This window comes from Centroberyx gerrardi, chromosome 4 (genome assembly GCF_048128805.1).
Source record: "Centroberyx gerrardi isolate f3 chromosome 4, fCenGer3.hap1.cur.20231027, whole genome shotgun sequence".
NCBI lineage: Eukaryota > Metazoa > Chordata > Actinopteri > Beryciformes > Berycidae > Centroberyx > Centroberyx gerrardi.
This window is the reverse complement of record NC_136000.1, coordinates 23,233,527-23,257,502: the sequence shown is the minus strand read 5'-3', so window position 1 is coordinate 23,257,502 and position 23,976 is coordinate 23,233,527. Positions and strand designations below refer to the sequence as shown.

General features: G+C 40.4%; 1 protein-coding gene across 1 annotated transcript; it reads left to right on the top strand.

The window, feature by feature from the left end:
* The first annotated feature begins 6,616 nt into the window (after positions 1–6,616).
* Positions 6,617–22,112, top strand: cracr2aa (calcium release activated channel regulator 2Aa). The gene is made up of 17 exons (XM_078283068.1): positions 6,617–7,028; positions 8,964–9,075; positions 9,175–9,361; positions 10,737–10,883; positions 11,621–11,711; positions 11,834–11,929; positions 13,627–13,814; positions 14,505–14,576; positions 15,516–15,561; positions 15,761–15,849; positions 16,200–16,560; positions 17,036–17,168; positions 18,193–18,274; positions 18,674–18,788; positions 19,210–19,311; positions 19,811–19,887; positions 20,364–22,112. The coding sequence occupies exons 1-17, from the start codon at positions 6,798–6,800 to the stop codon at positions 20,449–20,451; spliced, it is 2,217 nt and encodes a 738-aa protein (XP_078139194.1). The 5' UTR covers positions 6,617–6,797; the 3' UTR covers positions 20,452–22,112.
* The last annotated feature ends 1,864 nt before the right edge of the window (positions 22,113–23,976 follow it).

Below are 23,976 nucleotides of genomic sequence, written 5' to 3'. Positions count from 1 at the left end.
TTTGAATTAATGATTTTTTTTTTATTTACGTGTCACGCCACTTAGGAAACAACTTAGGCCACAAAATGTAATGTAAATTTTGTAAGTTGAGTCATTACATTCTTTTGTGCTTTAGCTTGTGTCAGTCAGAACAAGCAGGACAGAAAGTCACGAGCTAGTCGTCGTTTCTTTACCTGACTGAAGTAACAGGCGTTGAACAGCAACATTAATATGTAATATCATTCTAATAGTAGGCCTATAAAAACTTGATGAGAGCATCATGAGTTTGATTTCTAGAATCAGTTTCAACTTCAATAAATTCAGTCATTCCATACAAATTCAGAAAACAGAATTTAAATTCAGTCGTCTGCTGGAACAAATCTCATCACTTTCAATCTAAGTCATTTACACAAACACAAGATCTTTTGTCAAGGCTTTAGAAACCTTTTCAAGTCATCAAAGTACAAGTCAAAGTCAAAGTCAAGTATTTAAAATTGTGACTCGAGTCTGACTCGAGTCCAAGTCATATGTTCAAGTCCAAGTCCCCACCTATGGTACTACAACTGCACAACTATTATACTATGTTCCCTGGTACCGCCATTACAAACATGTCATTTCTCATGTGCATTTGACAGTGAGTCTGAAAAAGTGTCTATTATTTATTGATCATTGTCTTTTTTTCATAATGTGGAAGAAAATTCAACATATGTATTAACAGCTGAACTGGGGTCACCTCAGGGAATGTAAGGCTTCATGATGTATGGTCACCTCACTGTAACCCTTGTGCCGTAACTTACGATGCCAGAGGTCTTGTTGTCTGAGTGGCTCCTGGATGTCTCCGAGATGTCTATGGAAGCTCTAACTTAAGACATAACGTGTTGCTTCTACTCTACTTTGGTGAGCTGTTTTAATGTCAGCACATTCTGGAAGATACATAAAGGACTGGTTCAATCTCTTTCTCTTCGAAGAAGTGTACGTAGCCTCCTGCTGTGCACATCTCTTCCTCTTGCAAGACTCTCCTTTCAATAAATATATATTCAAGTAAGACGAAACTCTGACTCAGAACATTTCTTCAACACATAATTTGACATTTGTTTCCACAAATGGTTAGGAAGCAATAATGTATTCTTTCTTTTTTTGTACTTGCACCGTCAAGTTTGACACTATGACTATGATTCTATGTCTATCTTTTTTTGGCAGTGTGCCCAATATGCTTTTGACTCTTGACTTCACCTGAAAGTTAATTAATTCCTTGCATTTTGCACTAAAACAGAGTCATTAGAGAGCAACAGCATTCTTCTATATGTGCCATATGTGCCATGCACCACTTGGTGGCACCTTCCTCTTGTTTAAGCATTGACATCCATAAGCAGTTGGACAGAATGTAAAATAAGCTATTAACAATTTCCACTATCATTACTTCCTTATCCTGATTGTTGCTGAATCCTGAAGTTCTTATCACACAGGAGTGGGTATATAATTTGAGTGAATACCTTTATAATCTATGGTGTCTGAAATAAACAAGGTGGACAGACCACTTGCACTGCATAAGCATTTTGAAGGTATCATGGCTTTCAAGTGGAAAACTGATGTTGCCACAGTTTTCTGCAAAATAATCTATGTGGGATGCAACTGCAGGCTATGAGTTGTAGCCTATACTGCATAAAGGAAGCACAATTTGATATTTAGTTGGACATAAATGTAATATGTGTGTGTGTGTGTGTGTGTGTGTGTGTGTGTGTGTGTGTGTGTGTGTGTAGGTGGGGATGTGTGTGTGTGCGTGCGCGTCCATGCACGCACTATGGGCCAAACTAAATATTTTTGGTCTTGTGGGCCAAGCAGCACAAGAACACAAGGAGCCTCACACAGTGCTGTGTCAGCCAACAAAACACAGCTTGCTTCATTTCCATGTACCAGACCAGTGGTTCTAAACGTGGGGTCCCAGGACCACTAGGGGTCCCTGAGGGGTTCCAGGGGGTCCCCAGCAAATTTATGAATTGTTAAACTTCACCATCATTTAATCTAGAAGTTAACACAATTAGATAATGTAGAAGAATGACTATTTTGATCTTAGTTTCACTGTTATCTCTCTACAGATAGTCATGCAATTCTAGACAAAATAATATCTAACAATAAAAATATTCTCAGATTTGGGTTCGAGAGTTTTTTAAAGGTTGAGAATCACTGTACCAGACGACCTGAAGAATCAAAAATTCGGACCTTAACCAGCAACATAAGATACTTCACAATTCACATACTATTCCAGCCTATGCCCGTTACACCAGAACAGCGCAGGCGCAGGTAATCATCTCGTACTAAAAAAAAAAGTATAAAATTTGAATTTTCATGAATAGTCAGAGAACATGATAACTAACTAAAGCATACAGGAGCTAATTTATTCAAGAACATTCATTAATATTCATTACTGGTGCCAGTCATCATCATGCTATGCATATGAGAAATAAGAACACCTGCTAAACAATATTGTGTTTTAGTATTAAAGACATGTCTAGCCTATGTTTCACAATGCTATTTGTAGCTTACTGAAACCTTAAACATTGCATTATTTTGATAAAATAAAATAAAAGAAAGATATTCGACCGAAAAGACAAAAAAGAAGCGGTCCAGTCTGCCTAACAAGACGAGAGGAGTGAGACCTCTCGCTTCGTCTGAGCACTCTCTGCTGCTATCTTGAAAAGGAGGGAGACTTCCGCTTGTTAGTGTTGCTATGGCTACAAACGATGTCTTGTCGAAGTCCCTCCCCCGAAGTTTGCCCAGTCAGTGCTCCGTTAAATTCCTGCACTTAGTAGTTGATACTTTGTAAACAGTAAGTTCACAGAAAGCGGAGTCTCAGGTTTATACAGACCATCCAAACTCTCAACTGAATTACCGTTTTCCTTCACTGGTACGTATCGAGTATTTTTTTTCTTCCAGCAGTCAGTGTGTACGCTTTGTAAATATCTTGTCAGTCTTCTTTTTGCTGTCGTCGGCGTAACTCAGGCAAGTGGCTTCGAGCTAACGTTAACTTAGTAGTCATCTTGCTTTGTTTGTAAAAGGTTTGTTTACACAATGGTTCAATGCCACGGAGCCTATATCTATCATAGGAAGTTTCACAATTGAATTACAAGCTTGCCTGAAGACTAGTATCAGGAAGGAAGTGATGATATTATTGTTACACGTGTTTTCTTTGAAACTGGAATCTGGCACTGTCTGCGTTTGATTGTTTTGCTAGTCACAAGCTTCTTTCAGTAGTTGTTTTGTGTATTTTTATGTGCTAGCTTATTACACACAAGACTGCTTCTTTGTTTATTTTTATGACATTCCTATTAGCCTATAGCAGTGAAAGCCTCGACAGGTGTCACTGATATTTACTTGGCAAACTGCAGTTCTTCAAAGACTAGCTACAGTAGCTGTGTAGTTACTGTGGTTGTATGTGGAAGTGGCCTTGATAACCTCTCCAGGAAGTCAGTGAATTTCATTTGGCGACTTGACCTGTTTAACTTGAAATACCTTCAGCAAAGCAGAGGCTGGCGGAGGTAGGAGTGAGATATGACCAACTCTTTGTTTGTGCAGCTCGTAGATCTATGCTAGATTATGTCATGGCCTGGATGTGGACATTGGCTCTGTCTCTCTGTCAAGACAATGGACAAACCTAGTCATATGACCGTTATGGAAAATGACACAAGCAAGAGTGACCTTTAATTGTATGAGGTTTCTCTTTGAGGATGATGAATACAGGCTAGTCTTTGCCTCTTGTGGTCATGACAAGGCCACAAATTAGTTGTCTTTGTATGGTCCTGGACTATAGAGTGAATCTCTGCTTATAGAATGTAGCATATATGTCAGGTGTGACCTCTATAAACAGGTAGACTAGGGAAGCTCATATCTTTTGAACACCTTGAACACCTTGTGCTCTGTGTCTGTGTGTTTAATTGGTGACTGTATCTTATAAAAGAAACAGGATTGGATAGCCTGGTGAACCATATTCACATAAATTGATTTTAGACTTTCATAGTGGAGTTACATGAACATCTGTTTTGCTTTTAAAATACAGTTTTATTTTTCTGTAGCATAAAACCTAGGTCTATATATCAATGACGTTCTATTTGAAATTGTTGGGCTCAGCCTTTAGTAGCTCCTGTAGCTCTAACAACTGCTTCATGTCAAACCCAAAACCAGATAAGTTAACTCTATGCAAAGCAGTAGGCTACACTTACCTGCCTGAACTGTTGTTCAGTTTCAATTTCATTCTCCTAGCTTATGTTAGTGAGGGAAACACTAAAAGAGTGTCTCATGGGCGACTTTTAGAGGAGAATATTTCAGTTTGGATTTGCCTGGTCTAGTGGTTCCCAAAATGGGGTCCAGGGATCCTCAGAAAAATGAAGAATAGTTTATTTCATTAACTAAAATTTAGCACAATGAGAGTAGAAGAGGGGTTTTCATTGGGTTCATTGGTGTAGTTTAAATTCACAGTTCTAATAATTTAATTCCCTAAAATTGATCACAAAAATGTAGTAGTGGGAGAATGTATCTGAATGACTATTTTGATCAAATGCTTGCCTCCCTCATGGTTATCTCCCCACCCACAGTACAGACAGCTCTGTATTAAATCATGGTAAACATATGCTGAGGTGTCAGTGGTCCTTGGGACAGCATGGGTGTCCATGGCCTAAAGAGTATCTGTTTGGATGTCCTTGACATGAAAAAGGCTGGAAACTCCTGGCCTAAGCCATCTGTATGTTGTTTTTTCCTGTCTGATAGCCTTTTACTCATCGTAGGTCACTGGCCACCTGTCTCAACACACTCATGCCAAGTGTCAACAAAGGAATTATCTTAATCGCTTATGTAAATCTATTGCTAAGTGCCATAAACCTTTCTATGGCTTTTAGCCAATAAGCTAGTCTGTAAAGATTAGGCAATATTATGTAGTATTAGTGTGTGCATAATATAGACCTAATTTCTCTTTCTAAGCAACAATTCACCTCAGTTCCCTTTCTTATTTCCTCTGTCATGCTGACACACAAGCCACGCTTGCTGTGGGTTGATGACTTTCCTCGTGAGGCGTTTCACGCTTGCTCTATGTTGCACAATGATTAAGCTCTAACTTGCAGGCATGACGTGTAGGCTAGACAAAGAGTTAGAGCTTTGTATTCAGAAATTTCAAATATTTGATATACAGTAGGATAATTTAGAGAGCATTTTGAGACTGGTTAAGTATTTAGGCTCTTCTTCAATTAACCCTCTCAAAACAAATATTTTAATTATACAACTTTAATAGAAATATTTATTTCATTACTGGGGAAGCAAATTCTGTATGGTGTCAAATATGGCTTTGAATGTCTAAGATAAAAATAAACAATTGAAGCTATAGTGTTTGCAATATCTTTACTTAAAATTGTATTCAAATACTTCTTGCAGAAGACATTTGAATTCTGAAATAAGATATTTGCTTTTGTGAGTTTGGTGAGAGCAGTTACGATTGTACTTATCTGGAGGTAGACGGGGCCCTAGTGTGTGTGTGTGTGTGTGTGTGTGTGTGTGTGTATGTGTATGTGGGTGTGTGCGATGTCTGCCTCTCTGTTTTTTCCATCTGTCGGTCTTACTCGAGGCCCACATATCTATATTTGTGTGGGTCATTTGATACACTGTCTGATGCTCTCTTCCTGAATCGACTCGGCCAATAAACCAACTCATGGTGCACGACAGCCTCCGGAGAGCAGTCTTCCAAACCAGCGCACACGCAGTCTGCACTGTGTGGGTTATACCAGTCAATATTTCCAGGCAGACGGGACCCTTGCAGTCATACCACAACTTTCTTTCAGTTTTGGCTTTGCTTGTCAAACGGCATCAGTCTCAACGGCCGTAGGGGTCGTGGTCGCTGAAGGAAGGAGGAGAGCAGCGGGCTTTTGCAGGTGTACAACACACAGCGGACCATGTTGAACACTGTGTACATGTACAACCATATCTAGAGCAGACTGATTATGTAAGAGTGTGTGTGTGCCTGTTTGTGTGCGTGTGTGTCTGAAAAGAAAGGGTGGCTTACCAGATGAGGTAGATCCTCCGATTAGGCAGTGTCAATTCTGTCAACTTTTTATTAATATCAATGAATATTTAACTTTACTTAATGTAATAAGGAAGATCATGATAACCCCAAGACTTTGAATGTAGCCATCTGCTTTCTGTATACACTCATGGGACGTTTCTAAACTCTCTTGGCATATTTGGTTTACTGGTATAACTGATTGAAACTGTATGTCTGATATCTGTATCATGATATGTGCAATACACTATAGTTAAATTCTGTAGTGCCTGCTCTTTTAATGCTTGATTGATTCAACTGCTGAAGATTATGGTAAATGATATAGCCATGATTTGTTTTTTCATCTTTTTCTATGATTGATGATGATTAAAGTTTTTTTTATGCATTTCATACTTAGCTTTTGACATACTGTTCTTTTGGAATGAAACATTCTTTTGATGCACGACTTCGTCATTAAATTAAAAATACATAAGACCACATTGAGTACTGCATCATATAGTACAACCATAAAGTATATTCCCTGTTGGCGGGGGGGGGGGTTGGAGCTATTTAAACAGAAGTGTCTCCTTCTGTCTCTCTCCTAGGCTGCGCTCCTCGACTAATTAAAGAGGCGGTTGCTAAGAGATGACAAGCAGTGACATTGCTTCAAGCCTCTGATGTACAGCAGCCTGAAGCTCCACTTCTCCTGGATCTCTTCCCTCCACTCCTTTGCCTCTACCTGGCTCATGTGAAGGACTCGGAGGGGAGAGACGCATACGTAAACAGACTCACAAGCACCATGGCAGCTTTTACTGCTACCTGTGCCATTACCAGTACCACTACCACCACAGTGGCCCGAACTGTCCGGCACCGGCACGGAAGCAGCGAAGAGGCTGGTGGATGCGAGAGTGACTGGCGGAGGAGCGAGAATGGGGACGGGGGACATAACACTATCCTGGAGAAAACCCACGAGTTCTTCCAGATCTGCGACATCGAGGACAAGGGCTTCATCACCCGACGGGACATGCAGGTGAGATCGCTGCCATGGGACCTACATTATTGAGCTGTAATGTTTTAAATTAGTGTGTGAAGGTTGATCCTTGTTTCATGTAAGGAATTAATTAAATGAAATTAGATGGTTTTACTTCAACAAAGCAATCAGCAAACAATTAGATGCATTTAATACCCTGGAAATTAATAAAAAACACCTTTGTTATTGAGTTTAATAACTTGTGGAGAACACATTTTTTTCTTTTTAATCAATCAATGAAATATCAGTACAGTTTGGTCCTATTCCTAGACAATGGGCACATCACGTTTACATAGACATCAAGAACACCTGTAGCAAATCCACCTTAGATTTGTACTCATTTTTAAGGCCAAACAACTGCTTATTCAGCCAGGCTGGGCATAGAGTTCAGGGATTGTTTGTGCGCTCATTAATGATGCTGAACAGGATACAGGACATGGACATGCTTCTTATTCAATATGGCATAAAAGAGACCGAGAGCGAGCCACAGTGTGAGCCAAGCACAGAGAGCCATGCGGAAGCTTTGTCATGCAGCTCCTCCACTCACATTATTGTGCAGATTCACTTGCCCCTCGGATATTCATCCCTGTTGTGGGTAATCCTTTGATGAAGCACTTGTAGGCTCTCGCTCCGACAAGAATATCTCCATAGAGAGACAGCTTTGATCCAGTGTTTATGATAATGGCTTGGAAATTAGAGGGCTGGCTGGACAGTGGCCCTCTCCCTTTCACTATTCAGATGGCAATTTGTGAACGTACTGGAAAGTTTGTTCTATAATATAGCCTAACACTACAGTGCATCAAATTTTCTGCACAGCTTTGGGTCCTACGTAACTTAGCCAAAATTGCAATTAAGGGAATAATTATATGCAATTTATGTACAGTGTTTTTAGTCTCTCCTTATGATGAAGAGGGGAAAAAATTAAATTAAAATAAATAATTAAAAACATATTTAAAATATATTTGAAAAATTATTATATTATTTTTATATATTATTATGTAATAGTTTACAGGTAACTTCAAGTTGTGAATGACATAAGAAATTGAAATAAGAAGTACAGCTTACAATCAATTGCATCCTTTATGCAGTATCTTTTAAAAATTGCTTAGATATTTTGTGTGAATGTTTTAACCACAGTGTTTTCTGCTGATGCGCACGTCTTGACAATAACTGTAAACACCATGACCAACAGGGAAGCTTTAAAATTCTGCACACTTTGAACACTGCTGACATTAGGGATATGTTCTGCCCAGATAACAGAATTTACAAGGAATTAGCAGCTGACAGTCTTAGATGCTGTCCCTTTCCTACCCTGGATACTATGGGTGGGCTCAGTCAACATTCGGAGCGTGTGTGTAAACACTGCACCAAAAACCAAGCCTTCACAGCTTACAAAGGTGTGGCTATGTTGGCTTTTCAGGTTTATTGTCAGGGGCAGAATGTCTTTTGGGTGGTTCTCACTCTGGTATCCCCCTGGATTAACCTCTTGGTATGGGAGCAAGTGTCACTATCCACTTCTCAAAAAGCATCTAACTCTACTCAAAATGTCATACAGGCAACGGGCCGTTGACAAAGCATTGGGAAGCTCCCAGGTGTGAGTGTGTGTGTAGCTGCATGAGTGTGAAGCAGTGTGCTACTGAACGATAATGTGCATGCGCAGCAAACATTTCCTGGTTAAGTTAAAAAAGAGAAACAAATACATCATGGATTAAAGATGTTGTTTGGTATGTCACATGCATTCTGCGTTGTTAGAGCAGTGTCTAATTGCGGCTGCCCACAGAACCACTATAGAGGGAGGAACCATCAACTCCTCCATTGCATGTGCATTGCAAATGACTCTCCTTACAAGTCTCAAGTAGCAGTTGTTATAGCTACAGTACGGTTAATGTCCTTGGTCTTGTCAATAGCAGCTGTGCTTTGTGTCTTGTTAAATAGAGGCTAAATGGAGAGCTCCCTCTCAGTGCAGATGAGTTGGAGAATGTATTTGATACCCTGGACTCTGACGGCAATGGGTACCTCACACTCGGCGAGTTCTCCTCTGGCTTCAGTACGTTTTTAATCCGTTTTGTGCTTGAAACACAAGTTATAGTATCATCAATAGTGCTAGTCTTGCTCTGAATGTGCACCTAAGTTCTCGATTTTCTAGGTGAATTTGCATTTGGCCAGAAGATTTCTGTAGAAGAAGGGATGGGGGAAACAAACATGTGTAAGAGTTCACCGGAGGCCCTGTACCAGACCCAGTGGGAGGAGAGACTGGCAGCCAGCGAGGATGAAGAGGAGAAACACTTCTGCATGCTTATGGAGAGCCTGGGGGCGAGCAACGTCTTTGAAGAGTGAGTGCTGCTTGTGATTGTGTGCATAACACATATGTATGTGCATGTCTGTTAGCCTGTGTGTTGTGAGGTCTACCTCATATCTCTGAACCCTTTGTCCACACAATTATATTGTTGACTTAGCGTGAGACTGAAATCAGCTGTGCAATCCAAACAAGAGTCGGAAGTTTCCACTCTCTGCGCTCTCCCTTTGAGCAGTCCATGCTCTGCCTCTATGTATCAGAATGTGACTGCCTTGATATTCAGATCTCCTTATAATATTCTGTTTGAGCACATACATGCAGCATGAAACCTTGGGATTTGAGAGGAAGCTTCTGTCATTTCCAGAAAATCATCACACTTAAAAAGCCTGCTCAACCTTGCCTAAATCATCATCGCTGACATTACTTTCTCTGCTTAGGTATTTCACACAATGCTATCAGTCCACTAGTAACTCCAGCTATTGTCTGTTTAGCCATCGTCATGTTAGGAAGAAAGAGATAGAGCAGAGCCACATCGAATGCATGACTAGACTCACCTTTAGCAAACAACTGCAACTCGATAAAAGTAAACCCTAGAGGAAGTGGATGTCAGATTGATAAGTACATCCTATTGACTTCCGCCTACCTGGTTAGAACTGGAGATGTATACTGACATTTTAGATCAGATCACTTTGTGCAGCACTAACCTCAGTTGATATTCACTTCAGAGTTTAGTTAAGGATCAGTAATTGTAGAAGAGTCTTCCAGAAATTTGTTTGACTTGTTCCATTAGGGTAGAGAGGCACATTTCATTGTTTCCTGTAGAAATTTAATTACTCTCTTAGGTTTTTCTGAATTCCTTCATCATGCAGTTTTGTTTTGTTGTAGATTTTTTATTAAGTTCATTATTAAGTTGTCAATACGTAAATCAGTGTTTGAATTCAGAATGCAGCTTTTGCTGTCTTTGCCAATGCTTGGCTAAGAGACCTTGGAACACAAAAGCTTTCACTGAAGCTGTCATGACAAAAGTGGATTTATTTTTATTTTTTTAAATAGTGAATGGATTTTTCAAGGCCAAGAACATCTTGGCCAAATGGTTGCCTTTTATAAAAGCAAAGCCCTGGTCTCAGCCAACAGACAGCCACTATCATCTGTTACCTGCTGCCCTTTGTGTATCTGACTGTGTGTGATTGACCTTGGCCTAGTCTCAGGGAACCCACTGTAACATTTTGTTCCCGTCTTTTAAGCACAGTTCAACTTCTCCCCATCCTCTCCACATTGTCTAGTTTTCTTAGTAAAAGGATAGCACTACCTACTGAAATCTCATACCAAAGACAGTACATGTCATTTAAAAAAAAAAAAAAAACATCTGACAGTGAGACTAAACTTGGTTTCACCTCATCCTATCCCATCAGTCCTGGTGAGGTGCGTAGTTTGTGGGCCCAGCTGCGCCGGGATGAACCACACCTCTTATCCAACTTTGAGGACTTCCTGGCCAGAGTGACTTCCCAGATCAAAGAGGCCAACCAGGAGAAGAGGGAGATGGAGAGCGCTCTCAAAAGGTCAAGGGACATCTTTGTGTAGTTTTTTTTTATAATAGGGAATTGTGCATCGATGGATATGCTTATTTTTAAGATGTAGGGCATTGAGGAATTGAGGAATTACTTTTGAAAGAGGCAGGTGGCAGGTATCATGATGGGGCACTGTGGTTAAATTGAAGTTAACCTAGCAGACAGAGGTGTCTAATCTGATAATGTCAGTGTTTTGTGAGAGAAAAAGTAAGACTTATATTTGAAACTATTCCCAATGAGCCTTTTAGTATGCATACATCATTGATGTAAGATGGAGTGTGGACAGACATCACTGGATAAGGGGGGTACTGAGGTTATGACAAGCCCCCCGTACAAAAAAACATATTTGATCACCAGTCAACTTGGTGGGCTTAGGGGTTGGCTGAGCCATTCTCACAGATCTATTGAGTTAACACAGGAGTATTTGGCTGACTAAAGCTGGCCAGATTGATGATGAGCTGTTAAGTGGCTCTCTAATTAATGTGCATCCATCATTTAAATGAACTGTATTCATGTAGTTATGTCGTACTGGTATTATCCATTGTTATGTTTTGAGCGCTTCATAGATTAACGTTTGAGCAATAGGAGGGAAAGGGTGTTAATTCTAGCCCTCAGTAAACAATTGCAGAAACCAAAACAGAATTGGTTTATATGCACATGTGTATATATACACACACACACAATTAACATTACGTTCCATATTTTCATATCTGAATATAACCATACAGGAAAGCAGCAACACATGATGATGAGATCCAGCGCCTATATGAGGAAATGGAGCAGCAAATAAAAAACGAAAAAGACCGCATTCTGCTGCAGGTACAGATTACTAATGTTGTGACTGACTTCTTTCTTTGTTCCTGACAAATATTATACATCTCCATCTTCCCCTAACCTTGTGCTTCATCCCCTTGTCTCACTCTGTACTCCCTATGCTGAAGGATTATGAGCGGTTCCTGTCTCGCAGTCAAGACCTGGAGCTGCAGCTCTCCAGTAAGGAGAAAGAGCTGGAGCACCTCTTCCAGAAACAGAGGAGGGTGAGTGAGAGCAAGCAAAAGTGCCTCCCACTTAGAGACAGATGGATAGATAGACAGATACTTTATTTATCCCTTGAGGAAATTCAACTATCACAGTAGGAACACACTTGAGACGCATTAAACAACGTAACAAAATACTATAATAAAGCTAATAAAAAAAATTAAAACGCTATTTAGTTCCACTGTACAATCACTAGACCTATTAACATCAACATATAACCCTTACAAATTAACTTAATAGCATAAATTCTATGTCTAAGCACTAAACAATAGAAATTCTACAATATGTGTAGCACAAAACATTCTTGAGTGACACTCAATACACAGTTTTAACTCGTAAAAGGCTGCATTCACTCCCCACATTATGGCCATGGAAAGGTTTGTTCTGCAGTGTCACACCTAATTTTTTGGAGACAGAAATGTACAGAATGGTATCATCACATACCACAATCTAACTATTGTGAAAAAATTGGCAACCGAGATGGGTTACATCACAAGTTAATTGATTTGCACAGCACCATTAGTTTTCCATTAACACGCAATTAGGAGGAGGTGTTATTCGGACAGTTTTATCAAATGCTTGTCTCAGGCATCCAATCAATGCTTCTCCAATGGGTTTCGGTTGCAGCAGCAGCTCGCCTTAATAGAAACTGATGGATGTTAATAGGTGCTGTCACTCCTCTATTCACAGAAATCCACTCAGGCTTTTAAGGCTAATTAGTGAATTTAAATTAATTTTGGTCAAGTCAACAAGGACTTCTCTTTTCCTCAGAGCTGCTTAGCACCTCTAATTACTTTGTCAGCAGTTGAATGCCCCCTCTTTACCAAGCTGCTAGTCTCTGCAGAGCAGACATGCAGACACTGGTTTATAGGCTGGCACAACTTAAAAGCATTTAGCATGGTTAACGCTCCCTATTGTATCTGTTCTGGGGTTTGTGGTTCAAAGGCAGCATGGTGGTCTATATTTAGAGGCAGACTGCTGTCGGACAGTAGTTTTATCTGTGTGTCCTCCTCACATTACGCCATCTCCTCCTCACAGATGTGCCAGCCTAGTCTGTGTTGGCCATTCTTAATCACATCATATTCATCTTTTGACTTTGGGTTATCATGGTCATTGTACATTCATCAGCCACACACTATCTGTCTTAGCTCAGAGCACAATGGTTCAAATGGCTCTTGTAATTTCTAATCAAATATTATCAGATTGTGTTTGCTTGTGGCTAATTTTAACCTCACCATCATCCATCTGTTAATTGTGTCCTTTGATATCCCCACTAATGTCCGTTAAAGCCTTGGAGTGTTAAGAAACTTAGAAACAACCACTTGACAGTCCTTTTCTTACTGTATTCCCTTGAACTGTATTTCTTATTTTCCCTGAAATTATCTGAGGATTTCTTGTTCCTGAGTGTGGACTAGCGCTTGACTGATACGGGATTTTGAGGGCTGATACTGATACTGATATTTTTCGATAGCCAATATTTTATGATAAAGAAAATGAAATGTCATTGTAGGTGTTCCAGACTGAAGTTGAAGTGGATGATGCTGGCTGGCCGATAGAACATAATCCAGTAATATCAGCCAGATAAATGGGTTTAACCCTTGTGCGGACTGCACTGAAACAATTTCCAACTCTGTTTGGCATGGCAATAAAACCTGAATATTTCTTGACTTCCTCTGTGTGTTTTTTGACATTCCAGTTGGAGTGTCAGTGCCAGGAGCTGCACAGTGAGCAGCATGTGACCAAGGTGGAGAATGTGAAGCTGAAGCAGACGAACGACGAGCTAGCACGGGACCTGGAACACACCAGCCAAGAGCTGATGTTGGCACAGGAACAGCTGGGTCTGCTGCAGGAGCAGTCCGCACACCTCCACGAGGAGAAGGAGATGTGAGTTGTAGCGGGTCTTTTTTTTACCTGGGCTTCTTATAACTTCCTTATTTGGCCCCTCATTTTTTATTTCTTGATCAAGATTCAATCACAAGATCCTTGTGTCCAGAAGAGGGCGGTATATTTGCTGCACACATATAGAGAGGCAGGAAAACACACCAGTGTGGTACACACTCATACCCCGTTCATATTCGTATTGTCAGTGAACCAAAGCTAAAAAATCTATTTTGTATTTTTGTTAGCCTGCCTGTTATGATGGTGCCAACATCAACACACCTGTAGAAATCAATTACTTGGTAATGCTGACTGACAGGCATGAAGAGAGACTGGTAGCAATGGTAGCCATTTTGCTGTACCTTGCAAGTTTCCCAATGACTTGTATGTGTCTATATGCTTATGATTCCACTGAAATTTAGCCTAATAATTGTCAAATATACATGCATTTGTAAGACAGAGGTCTTAGGCCCTGATTTCTGAGTGCTGTGATATTTCTAGTTGTTTTTGCCTTTCTCTGCATGGTCTCATGAACCTTGACTAAACGATGCCTAATCCACTTGCTTGATGTTATCATCATCAAACTGGAATTTTCTCACCAGGTTTTAATAAAGCGTTACTAGAACACATGTCAGATTAGTCACAGAGCATTTCCCAGAGCCACTGTAATAGTGAATACATTGTTGTTCAACACAGGGAGATGTACAGAGTGACCGAGGGGCTGCAGAGAGAGAGAGCGAGCCTGCTAAAACAACTGGACCTGCTGAGGTATGGATCAGGAGAGTAATAGAGGTACAGATGGACCCACTGCAGAGAACCATTTAGGCATTAAACCATTTAACCAATATACAGTAAAGTGACATGGATATTGTTCTTGTGAATAGCATAACGATTTGATTTAGTTGCAAGCCCACGCTGTGCTGTGCTCAGCAAGTGTTCTATTGCTTTTGTATTGTGCAACAGTGCTTCAATATTTTTAGAACATCATAGTGACAGAAGTGTTTTGTCTTTTTTTTATTGCGGTTGTTGTTTCATTTGGGTGAAAATAGACAAAAGTTTGCCATTGCTGATAAATGGTTTAGTGAAAAAGTACCAATAATTTTGTGACAAATGTAAAATGTACAGTTACACCATTGTTGGCAATTCACTTTATTCCAGAATGGTCACAGTGCAAAGCAAAACTGACGAATTTCAGAGCTTCAAAAGTTGTTTATCAAGAAGACTTGCTGAGCGTGTAAGCTCCTTTTCAGAAATGCTCTGCTTAACACTCGATTAGTTACAGACATTTCTACCTGGGAGCTGAACATTTCACAGTCTTCTACTGCTGGCCAACTCCCCTGATACAGCTGGGGGTTATGTGCCTTCCTCAACATAGTTGTGGGAGCAGAGAGTGTTACGCACTCACTTCCCTACCAATATTTTCATAGCTGGTCCAGGGATTCAAGCACAGAGCAGATACTTCTCTAACCTTTAGCCTACAGATGTATCATGTTTACCCATGAGGTTTCCTCATGAAGGGGAGGGAGAGCAAGACACATGATCAGATCCATCAGATCAGGGCTGATTCTCAGTAAAGTGCTGAACAGCAAACAGTCACAACAAGGCCGGAGAATTTCAAAATGAACATGATAGAATATTGCATAATAAGCCACAAAAATGATTGTTTTCACTCTGTCTTCAATATCTATATTTCTTTGTCATATCCAGGGAAATGAACAAACATTTACGAGATGAAAGGGACATGTGCTATCAGGTATGTGTTTATGTGTGACAGCAGAATGCATTCACTGGATTATTTGAATTTCTCTTGCATCTACCAAATGTATCCTGTTTGTAGGATTGTAGAAACAAAAATAGGCGAAAGTGATCACCAGAACCCAGAATCCCCCCCAAAGTCAGTGGATCTCATACCACAATCTGATACAAAAATGATTGATGTTTTGATTCCACAGAAACCAAAGAATTCTAAGAAAACACCAGCTTGGAACCAGAGGCCATTACTAAATACTGTGAAACACACAAACAGAAGCATCTTCAAAAGGTAAACCATTACTGCTTTTAATACAAATTACATTAGTCTTCTCTGTTGAAGCCATATTTACATTGACAATCCAACAGTGAGCACTCCAGTATCATCTGCGGGCAGAATGGCTTTTACCTGAAAACAATAAATGTTTATTTTATTTTATTTTATTTTATGTTTTGATAAAATAGATGAAAAAAATGTGTCAAATGGAAAATATTGTATGTATTTGACAGACCTTTATTTTTGCGTCATCAGTATGTGATGCCTCCTCATTTTCAAAATTTTCAGAAATAAAGACTTGTAAAAATGTATGATGTCTGTTTAGTTCCGATTAGTAACTGTAGTGTGTCTCTTTCTATCTGTAGTGAGGATGAGGAGGAGCTGGCCCCCAAGAGGCAGAGCGTAGTGAATGGCTCCTGCCAGGAGGAGGAGACGATAGACGTCAGACCTCCGGCCCACAGAGGGCACCTCCAGAGGATCATCTCCATCGAGGAGGACCACCTCCCCCACTTGCTCCAGGACGGCTGTCAGGCCCAAACCCCGCTCCGGGAGTGGAGCGAGGGAGAGGAGGCCGCAGACGAGGAGGAGAACATAGACTTAGTGATGAGCGATATCTTCCCTATTTCGTCATCTGCCCAGCAGCAACAGCCGGAGAGAAATATGGGAGAAAGGGACGCCCCCACTTCTCCTAGGGGTCAGCCTGTTGGCAAGGAGACCAGCCTAAATGTAAGCCTGTGTGCACCGAGTGACCCACGTATACACAAGCGGATGCTTGATATAGAATAATGGTGACTTTGTTTGTGAATACCTTTTTATTCTGCGACCAATGCTTAAAGAGGGCAGGAATAAAGTTACTGCAAGTTGTCTTTACACATGACTGTTTCCTTGAAATGCAGAAAGCTCCCCTTTTCCTCTGAGGTTAGCTTGACAGTTTTCTGTTTGACTTTGTTTTTTTATAAATCCAGGTTAGTCTGTATAGTACAGTATGTTCAAGATTCCCTTTTTTCCAGTCAAACCAGGCAATAGATAAGGGGGAGACAGGTGTTGAGTTTCTCAGTGAGAGGACATGATTATGTACAGTATGTGTGACCCAGCTGTAACCTACCCCACACAAAGAACTTAGCCACTTCGGTGACTGTTCAACGGGAATTCCCATGACCTCCCTCCAATCCCTGCTCCCATAATCCCTCTGTTTATTCAGGAGGAGGGTGCTGCCTTGCCACCTGACCGCCTCTTCAAGATCGTTCTGGTGGGGAACTCTAGTGTAGGAAAGACCTCCCTCCTTAGGCGATTCTGCGATGACTGCTTCTACCCTGGCACTTCTGCTACTGTGGGTAAGTAGTACAAACACACACACGCAAGCCCCATGTCAGTTCCTGTGAGCGAAGGCATCTAAACACCAAGCCCTGTGGTTGACCACAGGCCCTCTCACCCCTCATTGTGTTGGCCTACTCAGCTCTTAAATGTGCCAGTTGGTTTAACACTGTGGAAAGTAGATTACAAATGCCTTTTCCAGTTAGACTGAGGGAGCAGTGTCAGCAATGCAAGGTCACAATATGAAGCTGAATAGACTTTTAAATGGCCTATACACATAATATGTTGTGACCCCCTTACTCTTATACATTATCCTAGTGTATACCATGACCCACTGTGTCATGGTATACACTAGGATATGTCATGTAGTCACTTAAAACTTAGAACCATAATATGAACTGTTGTACCACTGTATTGTAGACCTGATATGTTTCAGAGATCACTCTGGCCAGACAGCATCACATGAAAAGGCTTGTGATGTCACACTGTCTGTCAAGGGTCCTGTAATTCCCCGGTGAAAACAAAATGTTCGTGGACTATCCAGAATAAAACCCTCAAATCAGAGTTCATTCAGAAAACAACAGACTTAATTCAAACGTCGTAGCATTTCTTTTTGATGTCACATTTGTATAGAGAGCTAGATACAGCAACAAATAGAAAGTACTGTAAGACCATTGACAGCCATTCAGTTAAGCACTGAGTCATTCGGTTAAGTCTTTGAAGTTCTATTGTATGTAATTAAGTAGTAATTTGTGAGTAATACAGTGTACGGTATATTTGTCAATGTCAGCTCTAGCTTTTTTTCTTGAGTACAAATTTCATTCAATAATCAAATTTCCTTCCTTTGATCTGACTGAGCATATCCTTTTCTGTATGAACTGTCTTGTTTTAAACATTTGATACCTTACAAATTATTTAGCAATCATATGAATTCAAATCATTGTGTAGATTTGAGATTTGTATACATTTGTAAATTTTTACATCATGTAGCCTATTTTAAGAACCAGAATGGGCTGACTAACAATGTCTTGTCTGTATGTGCAGGCATAGACTATAGTGTGAAGACAATAACTGTGGACAACAGCCAGGTGGCGCTGCAGATGTGGGATACGGCAGGACAGGAGAGGTGAGGCATCAATGCATGAGGTGAAGGCAAAGAGGTTCTCACATTTAATAGTCACGACATTCCCATTCACATTATAACTCTAATTCAGTGTTGTAGGCTGTGGCAGTTTGATAAGGTCCTTCATCTGTCACTTTAGATTGCTCACTTCCATTCAAAAGAACATTTCTATCCGTTCTATCAAAATGAAATGTCAGAGTATCTTGAACTGAATGCACCTCTACAGTTTCTCATTTATAAACATTGGGCCTCTTCATTTGAAAGTCGCACCGCTGGAGTATAAAGTAGCAGCTTGCAGAAAGCACACAGGGTGTCTTCTGGGATTTTTTTTGAAGAACCACTGAAAACATGACAGGACGCTTCCTCTCTCTTTGTCTGCCTCCTCCTCCTCTATCTCTTCAGGTATCGCAGCATCACTAAGCAGTTCTTCCGCAAGGCTGACGGCGTGGTTGTGATGTATGACATCACGGATGAGCAGAGCTTCACGGCTGTCAGGCAGTGGCTGACAAACGTACAGGTAAGACACCTTATCACCCTCCCGGTGCACACATTTCACACAGCGCTATCACAATATACTTTCCAGAGAAAATATTGAGCAGCACAATAACAGCTAAAAGGGGGGAATAAAACTTTCACTTGGCATGTTTTGATTCTGACTGTCGACTTCCTAAGAAATAGAGTACATTCATTTTAAATATGCACCATTAAATCTTTTTACCAGTAGATTAATGTAGAGAGAACATATATGGGCCACTTGCTATGTTCTTTAAGCGTGATGTTTCTTAGGTCTATGACGCGGCTGGCTGGCCTCCCACGGGGGAGCCGAGAACAAGCCGGGGAACTGGTGGTCTAGTCCTTGAGTCTTAATGGACTCCATTAACACAAGCATCATATCTCTTTTCTGTCCATCTCTCTCTTTTCCTTCTCTCCCTTCATAGGAAGGCGCAGGCGAGGACATACCCATCATGCTCCTGGGGAACAAAACAGACAAGGAGAGTGTGAGAGAAGTCCAGGGTGGAGTGGGCGAGAAACTAGCCAAGGTCTGTCTGTCTGTCTGTCTGTCTGTCTGTCTGTCTGTCTGTCTCGCCCGCTAATCTCCAGGCTCTGTACTAATGGCATCGGTTTGTGGTCAATCAGACCACAGTCCCAAAGTGGAAACATCTTCTAAATGAATAAGTAAAAGAAACAAAATTGTGGGTTTAAGAGTTACATGTACAAGCAACCCCACATTGATTCTGCAGATGTTTTTTTATCCTCATCTTTCTCCTTTTTTTTTTTCTTCCATCTCCTTTCCCTCTGGCGTCTTGCTTGTAGTTTCTGTGGAGATTGGCCAGGGCCATGTGAGCTACTGTTGTCACATGAGAAATGCTCTTATTTTTCACAGTGCTCTCACAGCCATTAGTCCAGCATTTACTTTAATGTTACTTGATCAATGTGGAAAAAGGAACAACTGGTCAGACACACAGCTTGTTCCAATCACAGAGCCCTTTCTCTTTTTTTGGTAATCATAGCCATCATCATCATTTGGCTCTCTTTCAGGATTGCCAGTTGATTTTCTATGAGTGCAGCGCATGCTCCGGACACAATGTGGTGGAGTCCATGGTGCATTTGGCCAGGTGAGCAGAATCCATGAAAGTAATGGCCTTTGTGGGCAATTTTATGCAACAGAAAAACAAAAGGCAGTAACCGTGTTAGACCAAATATGGAACAACCGTCTGCTTGAACACATTTTAAAATGGGATTTGTGGTCTGTGCTGCAATTCACTGAGAGCCAAATATTTAATTTGTTCTCTGCTGGAGGCACAATGGGGCCTTTTCATATTAACTGAGCACAACACAAAGCGGTCACATAACATCTCTCTAATGAAAATATCTGATATTGTTCACAATATTATTAATGTAAAGTACACAATCAGAAGGTCTGGTACTGTCTGCACCAAATTTCATCTCTCATCACTTTACTTTGTGTACTTAAAGCAAAGATATACAGTTGAAATGAGCAGAAAAGTATTTTATTCACTCTATAGGGTTAACCATATGTTTAAATTACTCATGTTACTGTCTCTTCTTTACGTTTTATTGTGTTTACTAGAATTCTGAAAGAGCAAGAGGACCGAGAGAAGGAGAAGACGGTCCAGCTGGTCAGCGGCCCCTCGCAGAAAAAGCGATCGTGCTGCTAACAGTTAAAAACACAAAGTACTGTCCTCACTACCACACACAATGTGACAGTGTGACCACATGGGCCAGTGAAGTCACACTATTCTGAATCCCAGCACAACTGTTTCTCACGCTGTCTTGATCCTAGCAGCACTCTGTGGTGAATCCAAGACCAGAATATAGGCTATTCGGTATATGGTCATTTGTCATGGATGTTATTGCACTTTTAAGAACAATATAGATTATTTTCCAAATAGATGTATTTTCCAAATAACTACAATGGACTATTTTATGAAAATGAATTTATGATGTACTTTACCTATGAATAACAAAATAAGAAGTTAAAATGTTTCTCCTTTTGAGGAATGGACTGCAATAGAGCAAACATTTTAATTACCCATTAAATCTAAATTTTAAAATGAAATGTCAAAACATCAAACTGAGTCCCTACAAAGTTGAAAGTGACTTGTTTATGTTTTTTAATGTTGGATACATAAATCAGCATAGTGACCAGCATATTAACTCATGCCACACACAATGTTTGAACTGGCAGCTTCTTGTTTTAGGGAACATGATAGAGATGTTTCCTTCATAGCAGTTTGATTGTAGTTGTGTAATAGGTGTATTTAGCCTTCAAAGTCTCCAAATCTGTCACATTTGGCCTTTTTACTGCGTGTATTCATGTATTCATTATTCAGTGTTTACCTTGTGTGTGTATATACTGTAATTTGATTTGCAATTTCATGTGCTTTTTTGTAACAGAACTGGATTTAACAGAACTTTAGTTGTAAAGTAGGCTCAGTTGTATTGTACTATTGTACTAACACAAATAATTATTTTCCCCCAACAGACCAAATGAAGTGTAGCAGGGATCTATGAATAACTGCTCAAAATATTTATTTCACATCACCTCAATGTGCCTCAATTCCAGGGGGTTTATGACACCCGAGGCATTGTTATATGTTAATAATAATCTACAGTATGTTTGTTTGGGTTAAAATTTGTGGGGCTTACATTTTACTGTTTGGTATTGCACTAGGGTCACCTATAGTGCTTCACTACTGCCAAGTCTTGCACATCACTATAATGTATATATGGAACTGTAAATAGCAAAAATAGTGAATGGTTTATGTGAATATTAAATGTATATGAGCTGGTTACTATTTATTTCTTCCTGGTATAATGAAATCAAAAAGAAGTTTTACAGCATCACCCAGTGGTCGAGTTTGGACATTGTCATTTATTCAGCTTTTCTGTTGACATGACATTATGTGAAACAACATATTTGATATTTTAAATAAGATACTAATACAATGTGGAATCAACATGCCAATTTATTTTCATTCTTATGGCTAACGGTTAACTATATGGCATTCTAGGTTTGTGTTTGGTTTGAGTTTTCAAATGTTTTATCAGCAATAATCATCCTTAGGACTGGGTTTTACTGTGGCCAGACTCCCAAGATACTGTAAGGATTCTTTCAATACAAGGATTTATTCCTGCTGAATAAATAAGATGTTTCATTATGTATGATAGTTTTTAAGCCTAAGCAATAACTCATCGCGTTGTATTGCTTGTTTGTACCAGCTGACACTCTGTAAAACATACATGATCAAAGAAATAGTCAGAGTAAACTGTGTGCTCACAGCTGCACATTTTGTTGATTGTTAGTAGCATTTGTTTGCATGCCTTTATAAATGATGAAAAATGTTGCTCTCATCCACTTTCTTCCATTACTCCCAAGTCCTCATACTGTACATTTTGGTTGCAAGCCTGAGAAGATGAATCAGGGACTCTGTACAGTGCAGAGACATGGGGATAGAGGCTGTTTCTTGGCTGTAGGTAGAATGTCTCTGGACGCTGTAATGGTGGACGAGGTGTCGCAGTACAACTGTGTGTGTGTGTGTGTGCGTGTGGGGAGGGTGGTTAAGATCTGGGCAAGACAACACATTTCAAGTATCTGAAAAACTTCAAATGTACTTTATACTGTATATAAAGTCCCTCGGTTGGTGTATTGGTGTTTGAGACTATTTCGATGCTTGCAAAGTTGAACAACGTGAAGTTTTTAAAAGATTTGAAACCTTTTTTTTGTCTCTGCCCAGATCTCAGGGATCCTCACATCTTGACTGGAGGGAGGAAACCCTCCAGTGGCAACCTTGGCAATGACCTTAGTAAGAGCACAGGGTGAAGTGGAAAGACATTTTCATTGTTTTCATCAGCTTCAGTACACTGCAGTATGTCCCCATGGACCAACTGAGAGCAATGTAGCAAGCTTGGGACTGGCATACAGCCCTTAGACTCCAGCTCTCACCATGTGATTGTATTCAAGGATCCTGCATACGGGTTAAGCCAAGGCATTAGCACAGGGATATTGCAGGCCTTCAGGTATCATCTTCATTACATTGACCCCTCTTTGGAGCACTCCTTTGTTGATCTGAGATCAGAGCCAGCTACTGGCTAACCAAAGCTCATGAGCAAAGCTACTCAAAGAGCACAGATGTCAGGAATTTGGAAGATATTTAGCGCTAGTTCACCGGACATGGATTCTGACTAGACGTAGACTACAAAAGTTTCAGATTTTCAGCTAATATTTAAGTTAACATCTAACCTCAAACCAGTAAAAGGACAAAGGAGAGTGGCTAGTTTCTATATATGGAACGATAGAAAATATAAGCAAAATACAGCAGTGCGGAAAACAATTAGGTACACTTGAGCACCAGGTCAAGGCATTTAAAATGGGGAAGATATGTAACTGGCATGTCAACATCACAGCTCAAACTGAGACCACAGGACACATTTTGGAGTCCAAGCTGTGCAACAGTGTGACCTTCCACACCTTCTATTGCACACTCACAGAAAGCTACTAGTACACTGACTAATTGCAAACACACATTACCTTTCACATTACACATACACCTACACAGATTTTTCCTTGGCTGCTTTGTTCAATTGCCGTTTTCCAACATCGTAGAAATTAATCGATACAGCTATAAATGAAATTGTTTCACTGATAATCATTCCCTACAATACCAAATATGACATAAGTATCGACATCTTAAACTGAATGACTACCAAGATGGCAAACAAAATGTGAAAAATACAATAATTCATTAGATGGGTTCTATTGGATATCTAACAAAATGCCAAATATCCTTCCCTAAGGTCCAATTATTGTGGAAAACAAATACTTAACGAAACAAATTGGTACATCACTCCATCTCACATATACACCAATAATCGATAACATTCATTAAGACTAGAAAACATTCTTGACTTCATGTTGTCAGTGTTACATTCAGAAGTGTTTAACAGTCAGCCCCAACAACCTCCTGCCTTATTGATGTACTGCGGTGACAACACTGAAGGGCCACCTCTGCCCGCCTTCTGTCACAACCATCTCTCTGCTCTTTGGCCTGGTCTATTCCCTCAGGTTCGCCCCTCTGTCGTCACTCCATGTGTCTGTGGTCAAGGGGAGTGCCGCTGCCTCCCTCTGGGTGCTCTGGGTGGGGGGTTGCACTGGGTGGGGCGCCTGTGGCCCCAGTCAAAAC

Bases quoted from the DNA above. Each gene is read 5' to 3' on its own strand.
- cracr2aa (XM_078283068.1), top strand. From the start codon at position 6,798: ATGGCAGCTTTTACTGCTACCTGTGCCATTACCAGTACCACTACCACC. The intron at 9,362-10,736 runs GTGAGTGCTGCT...CTATCCCATCAG, and splicing joins GCGAGCAACGTCTTTGAAGA to TCCTGGTGAGGTGCGTAGTT. The intron at 11,712-11,833 runs GTACAGATTACT...CCTATGCTGAAG, and splicing joins AAGACCGCATTCTGCTGCAG to GATTATGAGCGGTTCCTGTC.